General features: G+C 41.7%; 1 protein-coding gene across 9 annotated transcripts in view; it reads right to left on the reverse strand.

The window, feature by feature from the left end:
* Positions 1-15444, reverse strand: part of SIPA1L1 (signal induced proliferation associated 1 like 1) — a 328871-nt gene that overhangs the window by 99372 nt on the left and 214055 nt on the right. For all 9 annotated transcript variants that reach the window (XM_037031572.1, XM_037031571.1, XM_037031573.1 and 6 more), the window contains 2 exons: positions 11765-11895; positions 5764-5952 (listed from right to left, as the gene is read on the reverse strand). In XM_037031572.1, the coding sequence (XP_036887467.1) occupies positions 5764-5952; positions 11765-11895 (320 nt within the window). The remainder of the gene's footprint in view (positions 1-5763; positions 5953-11764; positions 11896-15444) is intronic.

Below are 15444 nucleotides of genomic sequence, written 5' to 3' on the forward strand. Positions count from 1 at the left end.
AATATTCATCACTATACTGTCCTCTGAAAAAAATGTCAAAGTCACAGAAAAAATTCAGTGTTGGGGACAAAAAATGCTAGTTGAAAATTATATCCTCATTGGAAATTACTAAGAAAAATGAAATTACTTCAAAAAATGGCATATGGATACTGTGCAGAAAATTTATTTAAAAACTCTGACAGAGATGCTATCAAAATTATTTATATATGTACATAGACATTCTAATCTATTTTTATCTGTGGCATAATGTATAAGAAATATTCTATATACATGATGATATTCTTTGTCTTCTCTAATGCTATGTTGTGTAAAATTTCTCACAAAAATAAAAATCTTCAAATTGGGCATTAAACTGACAATAATGTACCCGTTGTGATTTGACATGGAGATGAATTTCAATTACGCAGGGAAAGCCCTTCACTGCAGCCCTGTTTCTAACAGGAAAAGGCTAGAATCAACCCCAATGCCTATCAGTGGGGAAACTGATGACACAAACCACAGTGCAGCAATATGATAGAATACTATGCAGCAGTAAACACAGTAGAAAAGCAAGCTATCTACAGACATAGAAGGATCCCCAAAATATATTAGTAAGTGAAAAAGCCAATGTCCACAGCATGCTATATTTGGTATGAGAAAGCGGGAAATAAGCCTGCGCCCGCATAACTGGAGACACCCGCTCAAAGAAACACAGGAACACATAAGGAGAGAGGTGACTCGTGGGAGGGGAGGAAATGGGAACGAGGCAGAAACGGGACCACCTGACGTACAGACAATCACCGATACTTTGGTTTTGGGACCGTTTAGAGATAATGACTAGGTAAGTCCTGCAGGAAAGAAAACTATTTTAACTTTTTTTAAAGCTGAATTTAAAATACAATCCATAATTTAAGTTAAGAAGACTGGAATATCTGCAATCAATTATTCTGTCTTTTTGGACTGTGAACCAAAGAAGCCTCACTGCCCGTCTCAGCCACATGGAACTCCATCACCGCAAACTGCAGTCCCGCCACAGCCAAACGACTTCAAGGGCTGTGCATCGTCACGAGGACCACGGAACCCCACCAGTAGAAGGGGCTTCGTCCAGTCGCCCAGCCCAGCCTCAGCAGGGAAAAGAGCATGGGTGAGCCAGGACAGAGTGGTCATTACTCATGAAGAGACAAGACAGGCTGCCAATGCCACTGCCTTCTTTCCCTGTCCTGATGGCTGTCACCTATATTTCCTTCCTGATAATATACATACGGGCCCGTGAGTCATCTGGAACCAGCTTAGCTTTAAACATGTATTAGCTGATGTCATAATCGAAGAAAAGATTATAATTTCAGGTTTGGTAATTATTCTGCAAAGCCTCGTTGAAATGGGTTTTAAGAAGACATTTTACCCGATGGTTCACACTTTAACTTTAGCAGCCTAAACCAAAGGGGAAGGTGGCTGGCCAGACTCATTCATCCTCAATAAAATAATGCAACAAGGCAATGAATTAAGGTGAGTCAGCAAAGAATTTTACCCATGTCCTTAATCAAAGGATGAGTGCTATGTGTTATCAAATAAACATCGCTTCTCTCCTTACATCTAGGAGATATATACTGCAGAGCTAATTACATACTATCCCCTTAACTTCAATAACTTGAAAGTTAAATTTTTAAATACAGAACTCAGTAAATATTTTCATTTCTTTGCATTTTTAATATCTAGAAAAACAGTGGAGATACTCATTTAGGTAAAATCAACACTGTGTACATAAAACTTGACATATCCTAATAAAAACAGGACTACCAATTTTCTCTACTGCAAAACAGCAACCGTACTTTAAATATTTTTTCAGCTCTACATAAATTTTAGTTGGGTTTAACATTACACTTAATATTGGGCACTGAAGCCTGCAGTCATAAAGCACGGATTCCTCCCTCCAGTTTCTTACAGGGGAGGAAAAGGAGGCCAGCTGTGCGGGCTGTTGGTTGAAAGTGTGGCTCCCCAGTCTGAACGCCTGGATTTGAGACCTGCCCCCACCAGATCCTAACTGTGATCTGGGGCGTCTTTTAGCCTCTTTGGGCCTCAGTGCTCTCGTCTGCAAAATAAGGACAAGAACAGTACTTACATCAAAGGATGCTGGGTAGTAAAACAGTCCACGTAAATTGTTCACATAATGCCTGCCTTAGTCACTGCTCAATAAAAAAATGTCCATTTTTACTATTCTCTGCATGTGCCCCACACTCCTGCCCAGCCAGACAGCCTGCGCCTTTGGTCTCTCCGTGCTTTGTTCTCATTGTTCTGAGTCTGGAGCGCTGTACTGCCTGTTCTCTGGTCTGATGACACCCTCTTTCCTTCCAAAGGTCATCTTGTCCTGATTCATCTAACCAATCATGACTTGGCCCCACTGGATTGCACCTCCATTCTCTTTGTTTGCAAGTTTTTTATTATGCTCATAATATTAAAGCTGACTTCCATTACAGCAATTTAGGGCCTTGCCTCCTCCATGGGTAAGAACAGTGTTTACCAGCCTACTTATTCTCTACAGGATTTAACAACCTTCAAAGAGTGGTTACTCAATGAGCATTTGTGGATTTGAAAGTTATGCTTATTTATAAAAGTAAGCATAATATATTTCACTACCTATAACAGCAGCTCTCTCATAGGATACTCATAAAGATGAAAGGAGATCATGCATGCAAAAGGCTACTAACAAGTTATCTTATCGCCATCAATCACAGCTGACACGCCAATGTTCACCACGTGCCTGCACTGCACTAAATGCTTACAGGTGTGGACCAGAAACAGGGCCTGGCATGATGACCTTCCACTCCCCTTGCATACAACATATCAGAAAAGTTTATTTTTTAAAAAATGACCGATGAAGAAGAATGACAAATTGAAAAGCTACTGAATTGGCCATAGTATTAAAGTTGGCTTGAATAGATAATAAAATTCCTGATACTTCACAGCATAGTTCTGAGGGTCAAAAAGATTCAAGATGTGAAACAGTACATAAAAACTTGCAAATCAAAACTTGCACAGCAAAAGTTAGTAGTGTGCTGATTTGTATCCAGGGCTCAGGACTACTAAGGGAAAGTGGGCCTGAGAACTTCCCCACCCCTCAATCCTCTCAAATGAAAGAGGCCTGTAGCTGGAACCCACCGCACAGGCGCCGTGAGATGAAATCGGATGATGCCGGTGAAGGGCTCAGAACAGAGTAACAACGGGTAAACACATACCTCATGTAACTTGCTTTTCTCCTAAGAGATGCTCTCAATTCCCTAATAAGTGAAGATCCAGGATCACGGTGGATAGACTAACTCCAGGCGGGAACCAAATTTTCTCAGTCTCGACCTGTTCCAAATTTGTGACGGTGGGAAATCACTGGCGGACCACTTTCATCTCCCCACCGCCCGTTGTATGACAGTGGGAGTGGACATGCACACACAGTGAGGGCCCGGGAAGTTTCCAGGGAGGAGCACGTGAGAGCTCGAGTCCACCACAAAGCACAGACTCGTTTTCTGGAACTTCAGGGACTGAAATGCCAACTCCGGTTCCCACACACATACCAGAGTCTAGTCAAATAGAAACCCAAGTTTTATATTTCTGTGAAAAGCTTTCTTTTGTATTTTATAGATACAATTTTCATTTGTTGTTCTGTTCACTTCAACTTTTAAAAGTGGTAAAATGAGAAAAGAAGACACCAAAGAACTGAAAGGCAAAACGCCACCATAGAGCAATCAAACGGAACTAAGTAAAGCAGAGATGATAGTAAAGGAAGCACTTAAGTAAACTTTAAAAGGAAACTTAGAATTGCCTTTTGGTGAATCTAATTTCTTGGTATCATACTATAAATCCCTTCAAATACAAGGATGTACAAAGCATGACATTTTAAAGAATAATGATATAGATGGAAACCAAACGTGTTTTTGCAATAATTCAAATGCATAATCCACTGCACTTACAAGCATTTCTGTTTTAAAAATCTATATTTGTAAAAGTGCCAAAATAATCAGTTTCTCAAAATGATTCTCAGGCATTGAGATTTCCTGCCCCCCAAAATGACTCCCCAGACGAAATGCTTAAGTATGTGTATCTGTTTTTTATCAGCATAATCCTGGCTTTGAATGCTAGGAAAAGGCAGAGGCTAAGTGGGGGTGCCCCTTAGTCCAGATAGATTGCTGCTCATATAAAATAGTGGCTTCAATATTCCTAGACTCCACTACTTAGTAAAATTTCAAAATAAAACTGGGGAGACTCTCTTAGATTGGCAAATTTTAATTTTTCCAACAAAGGCACTTAAAAAAAACAACTGACCCATGTTATTACCATCAATAATATATGAAGAAAAGTATGTTTTAGTACCCCCGAGGAATAAGAAGCCCATAATGGCAGAATAACGGACAGTTCTGTGAATTAAACAAACTTACCTTTAAATTAAAATCATTACAGTGTTCTTGCGGTTCCTGCATCGATGAGACTGAAGCCTGGCCGCCACGGAGCGGCCCCACCTGTGGGCCGACACCTGCGGCCCCAAAGGGCGTAAACCGTGCCAGGGACCTCACAGAATTTATACAATTGTGGCCCTGATTTCTTACTTCATAATGCCAAGAAGAAATGGCAACATATACCTCCTTTATATAAAATAATCTATTCTGATATAGAATTTAGAACATTCGGTGTATGATTTTATTATCAATGTCTAAATGTTACTTTCCTTGAAATCCATAGTAACAAAAAGACTGAATCCATAAAGCTGAACCTCATCATCATTTTTCTACTCTTCCTTTGTTAGAATAAATGTTCAAAATATTTACTTGAAAACAGCCTCCCAAATAGTTAAGTTTACATATGCATCAGTTTTCTGAAGCATACAAACTGCTTCACATTTACATGTTTTAAACACAAATACTCACAGCCTACTTGAAATATATAAACAAAATAGACATCTGTGCTTATGACAAGTGAAATGGATATGCTGAACAATGATTGGAAAAGTTACATCCACCTATTGGTCTACAACATATTCTTATTGGCTGAACTAAAAAATTAAATATACCTTGAAAGTATTATTTTTTGAACTTCCATTCATTTTAATAAAATTAAAAAATTTTTGTTAATTAGGGAAATACTATCAAAATTGTTCATAAAATGGCATTTGCATCTCGACCTAATGGCCCTCACATTAAGGTATAGGAAATATGGAAGTGAGAGAGTCTTGAGCATTTTCATTTTGTTACTAATTAGAACCCAAATTTTTAAAATTTTGTATTTAAAAATCTTGTCTAAAATACTTCATTGGTAGACTTTAAAATTTTAAGCTTTCAAGAAACTATATGGTAGCAGCTAACACTACGGGCTATGAGTTTATTAACTGGGTGAAGCTGGATTTACTACTGAATTTCTCTGTGCCTCAGGTTCTTTGTCTCCAAAATAGATAATAATGGTACCATTCTCATAGGTCTTGGGGATTAAATGGCTTAACATATTTAAGGCACTCAGAATTGAGCGTGGTGAATATATTCATTAGTGTTAGCTATTATCTTTACTGTTATTGCTACAACTTACGGAAGATTACCAAAAGAGTTAAACACAGTTTAAGTACCATATCTATCAATTCTGACATAGTGAATTTCATCAGATGAGAAATATTCAAAAAGCCAAGAAAAAAGAAAACGAGTAACTGCAAAGAGAACATCCTTTACAATAAATGATATCAGTTGGTCTACAACTCTGGAAGCCTAGCAGGAAACCTGGGCACTGAGAATGTTCTCTGGAAGCCGCACTTACGCCTTGTTCGTCCAGTTTCATGAGCTGCTCTGTGACTTTGGGAGTGTTGAAGGCCAAGCGCAGGCACTGGACATTGAGCTCGGGAACCACGTGCTCCAGCACTTCTTTCAGGGGCAGCCCTCTGGCTGTCGAGTGCTTGGCCGTTGAGGGCACGGCATCCTCCAGGACCGAACCTCTGAGTGTCATCAGCTGAGGCAGAGAGAGACATGCTCTGGTGAGAGGAGAGAGTCTAGTGGCCCCCGTTACCCTGAGGGGATGCTCCAAGAGCCCCCAGTGGATGCCTGCAGATAGCACTGAACCCCATACACACTGTTTATCCTTATACATTCACACCTACGATGAAAGTTTAATTCATACATTAGATACAGTAAGAGATAACAATAGTAATAATGAAATAGAATGATTACCACAATATACTATAATAAAAGTTAAGTGGATGTGGTCTCACTTTCAAATTATTGCACTGTGCTCACCCTTCCTCCTGTGTGATATGAAATGATAAAATGCCTACATAGTGAGATAAAGGGAGAATGACATAAGCATCATGATGTCACATTAGATGTCTGACAAGAGGTCGCACGAAGGATCATCTGCTTCGGGTCACCCTGGATCATGAAGCCATGACGCTGTTGATGGTTGGATGTCAGGGGCAGGCTATGTGGACGGTTGGGGATATGTAATATTTTGGACTGAGAGTGACTGCGGGTAACTAAAACCACAGAAAGCGAAACCACTGATAAGGGTGCACTACCGAACATCAATCAAATGCACTGAAAGCTTCGACTGTGATCCTCCTCAGTTACACGGAAACGACTCCTGATTGGGTGAGCCAGAGCAGGAGAAAGGATGAGGGAAGTGATATCAGATACTCTACATACGAAAAAGCAAGGCCAACACTTTGAAGGAGACCAAGGCAAGTCCAAAGGAACTCATAATCAAGCCTTCTAAGGCCGTTTACTTGAAGGCAAATATAGAATTTCTTCAAGGAGCTCAGTAAGATCAAGGACTCTATACGGCTATAAAATGCCACGAAGTACACTAACCAGGAAATTAAGATGGGAATATTCCAGAGAAATAGCTGAAGAATAAATGCTTAGAAAATCTTTTTGAATAATAAAACGTCAGGGGAGGGATACATCTTAAAATTTCCTCATGCACTGCTGGTAAGCACACACTGTTCGTTCTCCCCAATGCTTCTACAAGAAGACAGGGATCACAGCTGGGCTGGCAGCAGAACCAACAGCACTAAAGTTAAGGTTTCCCTTATTTCTTGAAACACCTTCCATTATTATGAAATACAAACATAAGTAAAGAAATTTCCCTATTTTTGAAATTTTTGTAATAATTTCTTGAGGCAAAGTTAACCAGACATGAAGCATAAAGTTGCCTTAATCTCCAAAAATGTTCACATGACAAAGTCGCTAATACGATCAGAATACTGTGTGCCGACCTAAGGAAGCAGCGGCCCACTGGATGAGCCTGTAGGCTGAGGTGCTGTTTGTTCTGCAACAGGAGCTGCGGTGGCGCCAGCAGAGGAGGAGTGGACAGGTATGGTGTGCCGTGGCGTGAGAGGTAACAAATACACAGCTGCAACTCAGGAAGGATATATTTATTAAGAAAAGTGACAAGTTCAAGTCCAAAGAATGTCCAAAAGCAGAACATGGAGAGGTAGGATTCAGAGCATAGGGAAAGGTCCCCATGGAAGAGGTGTGGCTAAAAAAGGGGCCACGAAATCTAGAAAAAATTCTACCAAAAAAAAAGAAAAAGAAGAAGAAAAAAGTCAGCCCTGGCTGGGGTGGCTCAGTGAATTGATTGCTGGCCTGAGAACCAAAGAGTCGCTGGTTCAATTCCCAGTCTAGAGCACATGCCTAAGTTTCAGGCCAGGTCCCCGGTAGAGGGCATGTGAGAGGCAACCACATATTGATGTTTCTCTCCCTCTCTTTCTCCCTCCCTTCCCCCCTCTCTAAAAATAAATAAATAAAATCTTTTTAAAAAGTCAGAGAGCAATGGTATGGTGATGAGGAAGAACAGGCTGCAAGTGGGAAAGAGAGCAGGCTACAGCTTAGCTTCACCTAAAGAGAGCACAGAGAGGTGTGGGTGTGGGAGGAGCCCCAAGGCTGGAGACCCGGATGCCAGCTCAGGCTGCGCACCTCCTCCGGCTCCAAAGGGCAATCTCCAAACTCACTTGCACTGGGATGATGACAATGACGTATACGTTAAAGAAACTGAGTTGGAAAATAACATGAACTGCAGGAAGGAAGAAACTGCAGGCAGAGAACATAGCTAGAAGGAAGTTCTAAGTGTCCAAGTAACAAGCCAAGAGGGCAAGATACAGGACTAGCAGGAAAAATGGAACCGAAGGGAGAACCACCAGGAAAGTAAAATCTGTAACATTTGCCAGCTGACGGAGAAGAGAGATGAGGGGTGGGAAAGAAAAAGTCACCGATACCCTACTTTCAACACAAGAAAAGGGCACTTGAAGAATTAGCAGTCTATTCATCGATTAACACTGTTTCTTTAAAGTTTTTAAACAACACTTGTTTGTTGTTTGAAACAACAAATGGTGTAAAAAGCATCATCTCCCCAAGACTTAATGTCCAATAGGACATAAACAGTTTTGTTCTATTTTCTGAATTATGGGAAACTACTGAACATGTGACTGGGGATAAGAAACTACAAGGGCTGGAAGTGCGCTCAGTGGAGAAACCAGGACCAGACATTGCCGACTCTGTGCCACAGGAGGACAGCAGCGCACCCCAGGAAGCCAAAGCCAATGAGAGAGACAGCGACTGGCTTTTCTATCTGAATCCCTTGTATAACTGATATTTTTATTAATGACTTCCAGAAAGAAGAGAATCTTTGTATGTTTCTGTGTACCTATGCTTAAAAGCACACACATGCCATAAGATTGTATTCATAAACACACTATCATGCTTATAAAGACATGCAAGTTTTTAAAAAATCTGTTATGAGTATTTCTATGGAAATGAAAGGCATTTGTTTGTATTTGTTATCTGAGTGCCATTCACTGAAGCAACTGCAGCGGCACTGAGGTGGCCATGCCCTTGTTTCCACGACGGACTTGTTAACAGGACAAACGCACAGCGTGAGCGGCCCCTGTGGAAGCACGGAGACTGTCTCACTGGATTACACGCACCTGCCCCACCGAGTCCGGGAGGTATGGCCTGGAACCAACACCTAGAGCGTCTCTATCAAAAGACTTTTGTTAGTTTCTATGAAAGCCTCATAAAAATATTATAATTAATCCACATTAAGGATTATTTTCATTGGAAAGGAAATAGTGATACAAACGCCAGTGGCAATGAAATAAACATGAGGGGAATGAAGGAAGGGAGAGTACTATTGACCTTGTGGGCATCGGGCATGTAGTAATGAACAACTCATAAAAGTTCCATCCTCACTGAGTTTTACTCAAGTGGCAGAGACAGAAAAAGAAGAACAACAAAAGATAAGTAAAATATGTGAGACAGTGTTAAGTATTCATGAAAAACTAAAGCCCGGAATTGGATATGCAGTGGGGTGTGAGGGAGTAGAAATTTTAGATGGAGACCCCTGTGATTTATGAGTAACGGCCAGAAGGAAATGAGAGAGCTCTGGCCAAGAGGATGCCTGGGGAAGAACATGACACCCCAGAGGAAAGGGGGCGTCTGAGACCTGACGCAGAGGTGTCCGGGGGTTGTCACGGGGGAAAGAGGGTGGTGTGGCTGGAAAAGACTAATGAATGAGAGGGACTGGACATGACTTCCCTCGCAGATGTGCGTGGTCTCCTAGGCCACCAACGAGACAGGCTTCTACTCAGAGGGAGATGAGAAACCATCACAGGATTCTGAACTGAGGAATGACAAGATCTGGATTACATTTCCAAAGCATCCCTACTGGGCTGAAAGAATGCAGGGTCTGAAGGCTGAAGCAAAAACAGTTCTCAGGGAAAGACGCTGGTGGCTTGGCCCTGGCCCAGACCCAGGCAGCGGGATGGAAGAAGTGGTTGAATTTGGGGCACATTTTGAAGACAAAGTCAACAAATGCTGCTTATACTTGGGGGTTCAGGAAGAAGGAGAAGATTTGGGGTGGGCGGAATGGATGAGGAAAAGAGAAAAGTGCAGCTTCCTGGTTTCTGGCCTGACCTAGAATAATAAAGTTGCCATCAGTTAAACATTAATTTGAACATGAAAACAAGTGGCAATGGTTTTTTGAACCAAACAACATTTGACTTGGATGTTTCAATCAAAGGCTAAGGAACTGGACCCAAGGGACCTGATCCACGCTAATGGGTCAGCAGGGAAAGGGCTGCGTCTAAGACCAGAGAATCAGAGGGAGGTCAGCTGGCGCATTGTAGGCCAAGGTAACAGGAGATGAAAGAAGGGAGGTGGGGAAGGCAGGAGTCTGCGTGGTTCAACCACCACTGTAGGGGCATCGTCTGACTGTGAGACAGGAGTCATCTTGGAGAGAGAGGCCGGGACCAGCAAGGTGTGCCATCAAGGCACACCAATAGGGACAACTGACCCCCGAGAAGATGCTGATTAAGAAAATGTCAACTTCTGGCACGAAGGGTGCTCAAACAGCAGCAAAGGAGGGATTTAAATGGATTAAACACAGAAAAGGAAGATTAGATGGGAGGTGGCTTCAATCAGAGCAGCCTTGGGAGGAGAAGAAGATAGGAATAGGAAGGAAAAAAACACTTGGGAGTATGGTAACTGAGGCTCAGAGAAACCTGCTGGGATCTGTGTAGGGACTGGCTATGGAGGTAGGGGGCAGGCTAGGTGGAGGGGGGCAAAGGGGAAAAAAAGGGGACATCGGTAATAGCATAAACAATTTAAAAAAAGAAATCTGGTGGGATGTGAGGGGCTACAAACGACCAGCTACCTATACGCAGCTTCAAAACACTGTGTGTGCTCTGCGTTTTCATGTTCAGCAGAATAATTTACACTGCCTAACAATTAGCTCTGGTGCAGAGAAAAAGCACACTGGAGCATGTTAGTTCTTCATTTCACTCTGGCCGCTACACAGAACACATTAGATATTAAAGTCATGCCTTTAAAAATCTTATGTTTAATTTCCCCAGAGCTCAAGCTTAGGAGCAATGACTAAGTGAGGCCAAACCCTGAAACTCAATGGGGAAAATAAAGCCAAATGCCCAATTTAAACTGGTTTCAAAACTATTATTTTCTAGATACCTCGAGGGGGTATTAGGCATTAATGTGCAACAACCATCCCGAAGTGCTCGGCGGCAATAAATGGGTAACTTGCACAAATACACATTTTAGAAAACAGTAACTTCATAATCTGAAGCTTGTTCTTCAGTGTTTAAGAAATTATTAGTATTTTAGTTAGTATTAGTATTTTATCCCCCCCCTTTTAAAACCTGGATTTCATTTTGAAAATTAGAACTCATGTGCTCTGTGCTCTTAGCTTCCTAAATTGTTCCAAGGGCCTGTCTAACCCCCACTGGGAGGCCTGTGGTTCCGAGAATCCACGTTCTGGGCCCCAGAGAATAGGTCCTGGAGATAGTGAAGTGAAAGTGGAAAAAGAAAAATCTTTCCCCCTCTTCTTGGGTCAAGAAACATCCCAAGCAACAGTTTGTAAGAGTGAGTTAAGTCCTGGCTGACCCTCTCTCACATGTAAGTACCCTTGCTCCTCAATCGGCTCAGTGTCTTCCTTCCGCTGCCTGGGCAGGACAGGCAATATCCCATTTGGGATTCTGAGGGCTCCAATTTCCTCGCACCACACTTAATGGACACAGCTTTCTCAGAATCAAAACTCCCATTCATTTACTGCATCTACCCAGAGATAAGTGGAAAGAAAATGATCCAGATCTAACCATTATATCCACTCCTATCACCACCGGAATGGATGAAAGGGGACTTTGTTTCCTCTTAAAGACACTTGTAACCATGTGATATTAAATTTAATTGCTTCGCTCCTGCTGCTAGTATACTCTTCTCTCTTCCACGGCGCCTCACCTTCCTCATTTGCAACTTACCTCACTAGTCCGAAATATTATTCGGTAGTTGTAAGGAGATCCGTTTTCTTTCATTTCTTCTGGTTTTTCCCTTCGTATGCTGACAGCCACTGGGCCAAGATTTTCATCGGCCCCAAAATAGTTCCAGTGTTCTTAAGTAGAATAAGACAAAACAAAATTAAAATGTTACTATCTGACTGACAGTTGGATCATTCAGAAATTATATCAGTAAAATGCAAACACATTTAACAAATATTAATATTCTTCAATGTGTTACAAAAAGAAGGATCTGACTATACGGATGTAGTTTCAGCGCAGGTAACACTGAAGAGAGGTAGTTTGTTGGGTATTTTTATCCTTCTACAACATACTACATTACTATTTTTTATTTTTACTTTTTCAAGATTTTATTTATTTTTAGACAGAGGGGAAGGGAGAGAGAAAAACAGGGAGAGAAACATCAATGTATGGTTGCCTCTCATGCACCCCCTACTGGGGACCTGGCCTGCAACCCAGGTATATGTCCTGACTAGGAATTGAACTGGTGACCCTTTTGGTTCACAGGCCTGCGCTCAATCCACTGAGACACACCAGTCAGGGCACGTGACTATTTTTTAAAAAATTATGTTGTCTCCCTATATCCTACCACTTAAACAGGCTACAACGTAGCCTATTTACTCACACCCAGGGATGTCAAAGTAATTTTTACCGAGGCCACATCAGCCTTGAGGTTGCTTCCAAAAGGGCTGAAATCATTTTAGAACTGTGTAAATGTAATTAGTCCTTAACTATTAAGGAGCTGACATTCCATTCGGCCCTTTGAAGGCAACTTTGAGGCTCATGTGCCACACCCCCGCCCTGCAAATGAGTTTGACATGCCTGGGCTACACTGTGTGTTCTTCCTTGCCTGCAGGAAAGTTGCATTAGGGCTTTTTAGGTTTTCTTGAAAAATAAAACAAACAAAAAACCTTAAATCTAATGAAAACAGAATTGAAAGAGAGAGGTATTTCCCTCAATTAAAACTTCCCTGAGCCCTGGCTGGGTGCTCAGTCACTTAGAGCAGGGGTGTCAACTCTTTTTCACTGGGGCCACATCAGCCTTGTATTTGCCTTCAAAGGGCCGTATGTAATTTTAGGACCATATACATGTAACTACTCCTTAACTAGGGGCAAGGAGCTCTGTGCTGCTGCCGGGTAGAGATAAGCTGCTGGGCCGGAAAAACCAAGGTGGAGGGCTGGATTCGGCCTGGGGGCCTTGTGTTTGCCACCTGTGACTTGGGAGTGTTGTCCCACTACACCAAGGTTGCAGGTTCAATCCTCACAACACATACAAGAAGCAACCAATGAATGCATAAATAAGTGGAACAAACCAATCACTTGTGCTCTCATGTTCTCGTTCTTGCTTGTTCTTTCACTTTCTACCCCCTCTCTCCTCCCTTCTCCCTCTGAAAATCAATAAATAAAAAATAAAAAGAGATTTTCCTGAATTGGAGCGAGAAGAAAGGTCTGTGAATCACTGAGCAGCACCCTGCTCCAAGGGAGCCCACGTAAGACGGGCTCGGAGAAAGAGCTGAGTGCCCCAGGGAGGCAAGAAGCCCAGTGCGAGTTCTGGGCCTCAGCAACGGCTGTTTCCATGTGATGAGCACAAAAGGCATCCCATAAAACCACTGAACCCGGAGGGCTCGAGTGGCCTGGCCTGGGACAACAGGACAGGCCTTTCCTAGGTAAACTGTGTGGCCAGGTGACGTACTATGATTCAAGGAACTTTCTTTAAGACCCCAGACCTCAGTGCAACCTTGGGGATTGGGGGCTAGTCTCCTGATGACTCTACTGCCTTCCTCCTGAGAAGAACAAAGGTCAGGGTCAAAATTAATTTATAGAAAAATTTTAAGAGTGATATTTACTGTGTACCTGAGTGTGTGTATATACATACATATACTTCTTCAAAAAATTAAAATGATTGATACATGATATGTTCACAGGTGAGGAAGTCCATAAAATAAAGAAATATATGAAAAGCTAGAGTAACTTATTTTTTCTAACTTCCAAAATACTTCACACTGTCCTATTTCATTTACATGTGACACGACTAAATGACTGAGTTGTGACATGGTATGTTAGTTTCATACAAAAATGCATAAACATTTGAAAATACATGTTATTCCCATACAAAATATGTAAGTATTTGAAAATCCATGAGAATAATAAGAAATAACAGTATAAAATATCTAATCTGTAGTTTTAAAATTTAGGTAACACATATAAAAATACTTTGGAAGTATTTAAAAGACTATAAATGATATAATCATAAATATTGAGTGTCCTCTAAGATTATCATAATCCATGGAGATTCAAAAAAAGTACATGAGAATACAGGCAACAAGCATCTCATATATGGACAACTGAGAAACAACCCAATAAATGTCACAAAATTTATGTACAAACACTTATGTACACCCTCAAAGCACAGCACATGAGAATCACACTCAGAGGTGATTTCCTCTTACTTTGCACATAATTTTAACAAGCTCGGTGGTCTGGTCTTCGAGCCCACGGCTTTATTTCAGAGGTGTGACAATTCCAGATGCTGACAAAGTCCACAGTGTGGGGCTGATACAGACTTGCATGCAGACAGCAATGTGATAGAACAACTGACAACAAGGAAGAAAACAAAGGGAGGAGACAGAAATAGTATAAAAAAGCAGACAGGAACTTAAAGAAAAACAAGACAGCAGTCTGGGGCCATCTAATGAAGGAGCAAGAGTTAACACACTTCAATAACTTCCAAGAATAATTTCATACTGCAGCACAGAACAACCGTGAAGGGGTCAAAGGTGAGTGTGAGACGCATTCATTGTGTTTTGCTCCTTGCATGTCAGGGACTCAGCGGAAATCCGACTCTCTAGAAACTCCTCCATCATACCCAGAACACCTCAGGAAGGGCAGGTGCGAGGGCTGTTCTCTGCTGCTGGGGAAATTCACAAGCTCGTATATTGGGCCACTGTCGATCCATCTTCGACAATCTCATCTCATTCCCAAGCTCCCTCTGGTCAGCTCCCCTGCTCCAGAGCAGATACTTCAGACATCCTCTATTCTCCTGCAACCTCTCTCACCTGCTTTCTCCTCAATTTCAGCAAATGATAATGCTGTCTAAATCACAGAGAAAATAAAGAAGCCAGTTCAGAAGCAAATGTCCTCATCTTCCTTCGTACATACAAACTTACCTGGATCCAAGCTTTTGCTTCCTTTTCTTTACCATCCAAAACTCAGTCTCACCCTAAACTGTGGCCTCCATGCAGTCCACCTTCCCAGGGACTCTGATGCCATGACCACTTTCTCTATTTGCTCATTCCCATCATCTAATCAAGCTCAAGTCTCCTTCACCTGTAAATATAACACACTCTGAACTCCTTACCCGCCTTCAGGACAACTCCTCTTTTTCTTCTGTTGGAAAATTCTTGCAAGGGCTGCCTAACTCCTTACCTTAGAATTACTGGAATCTGACTTCCACTGTAGTGACCAACGATAAACTTGAGGTTAAAAACAAGTACATACATTGGTCCTTCTCTTGCTCAAACTCTCCTAACATCCAGCTGATCATTTCATTTTTTCCTAGAAACACTCTTTCTGGCTTCTATCACAGCATCCTCTCCTGATTTTTCCTTCTACCACTCTGGCTATTATTGCATTTCCCTTTCTCTT

This window comes from Sturnira hondurensis, unplaced genomic scaffold (genome assembly GCF_014824575.4).
Source record: "Sturnira hondurensis isolate 20B ecotype Veracruz unplaced genomic scaffold, ASM1482457v3 Scaffold0021143, whole genome shotgun sequence".
Lineage (NCBI taxonomy): Eukaryota > Metazoa > Chordata > Mammalia > Chiroptera > Phyllostomidae > Sturnira > Sturnira hondurensis.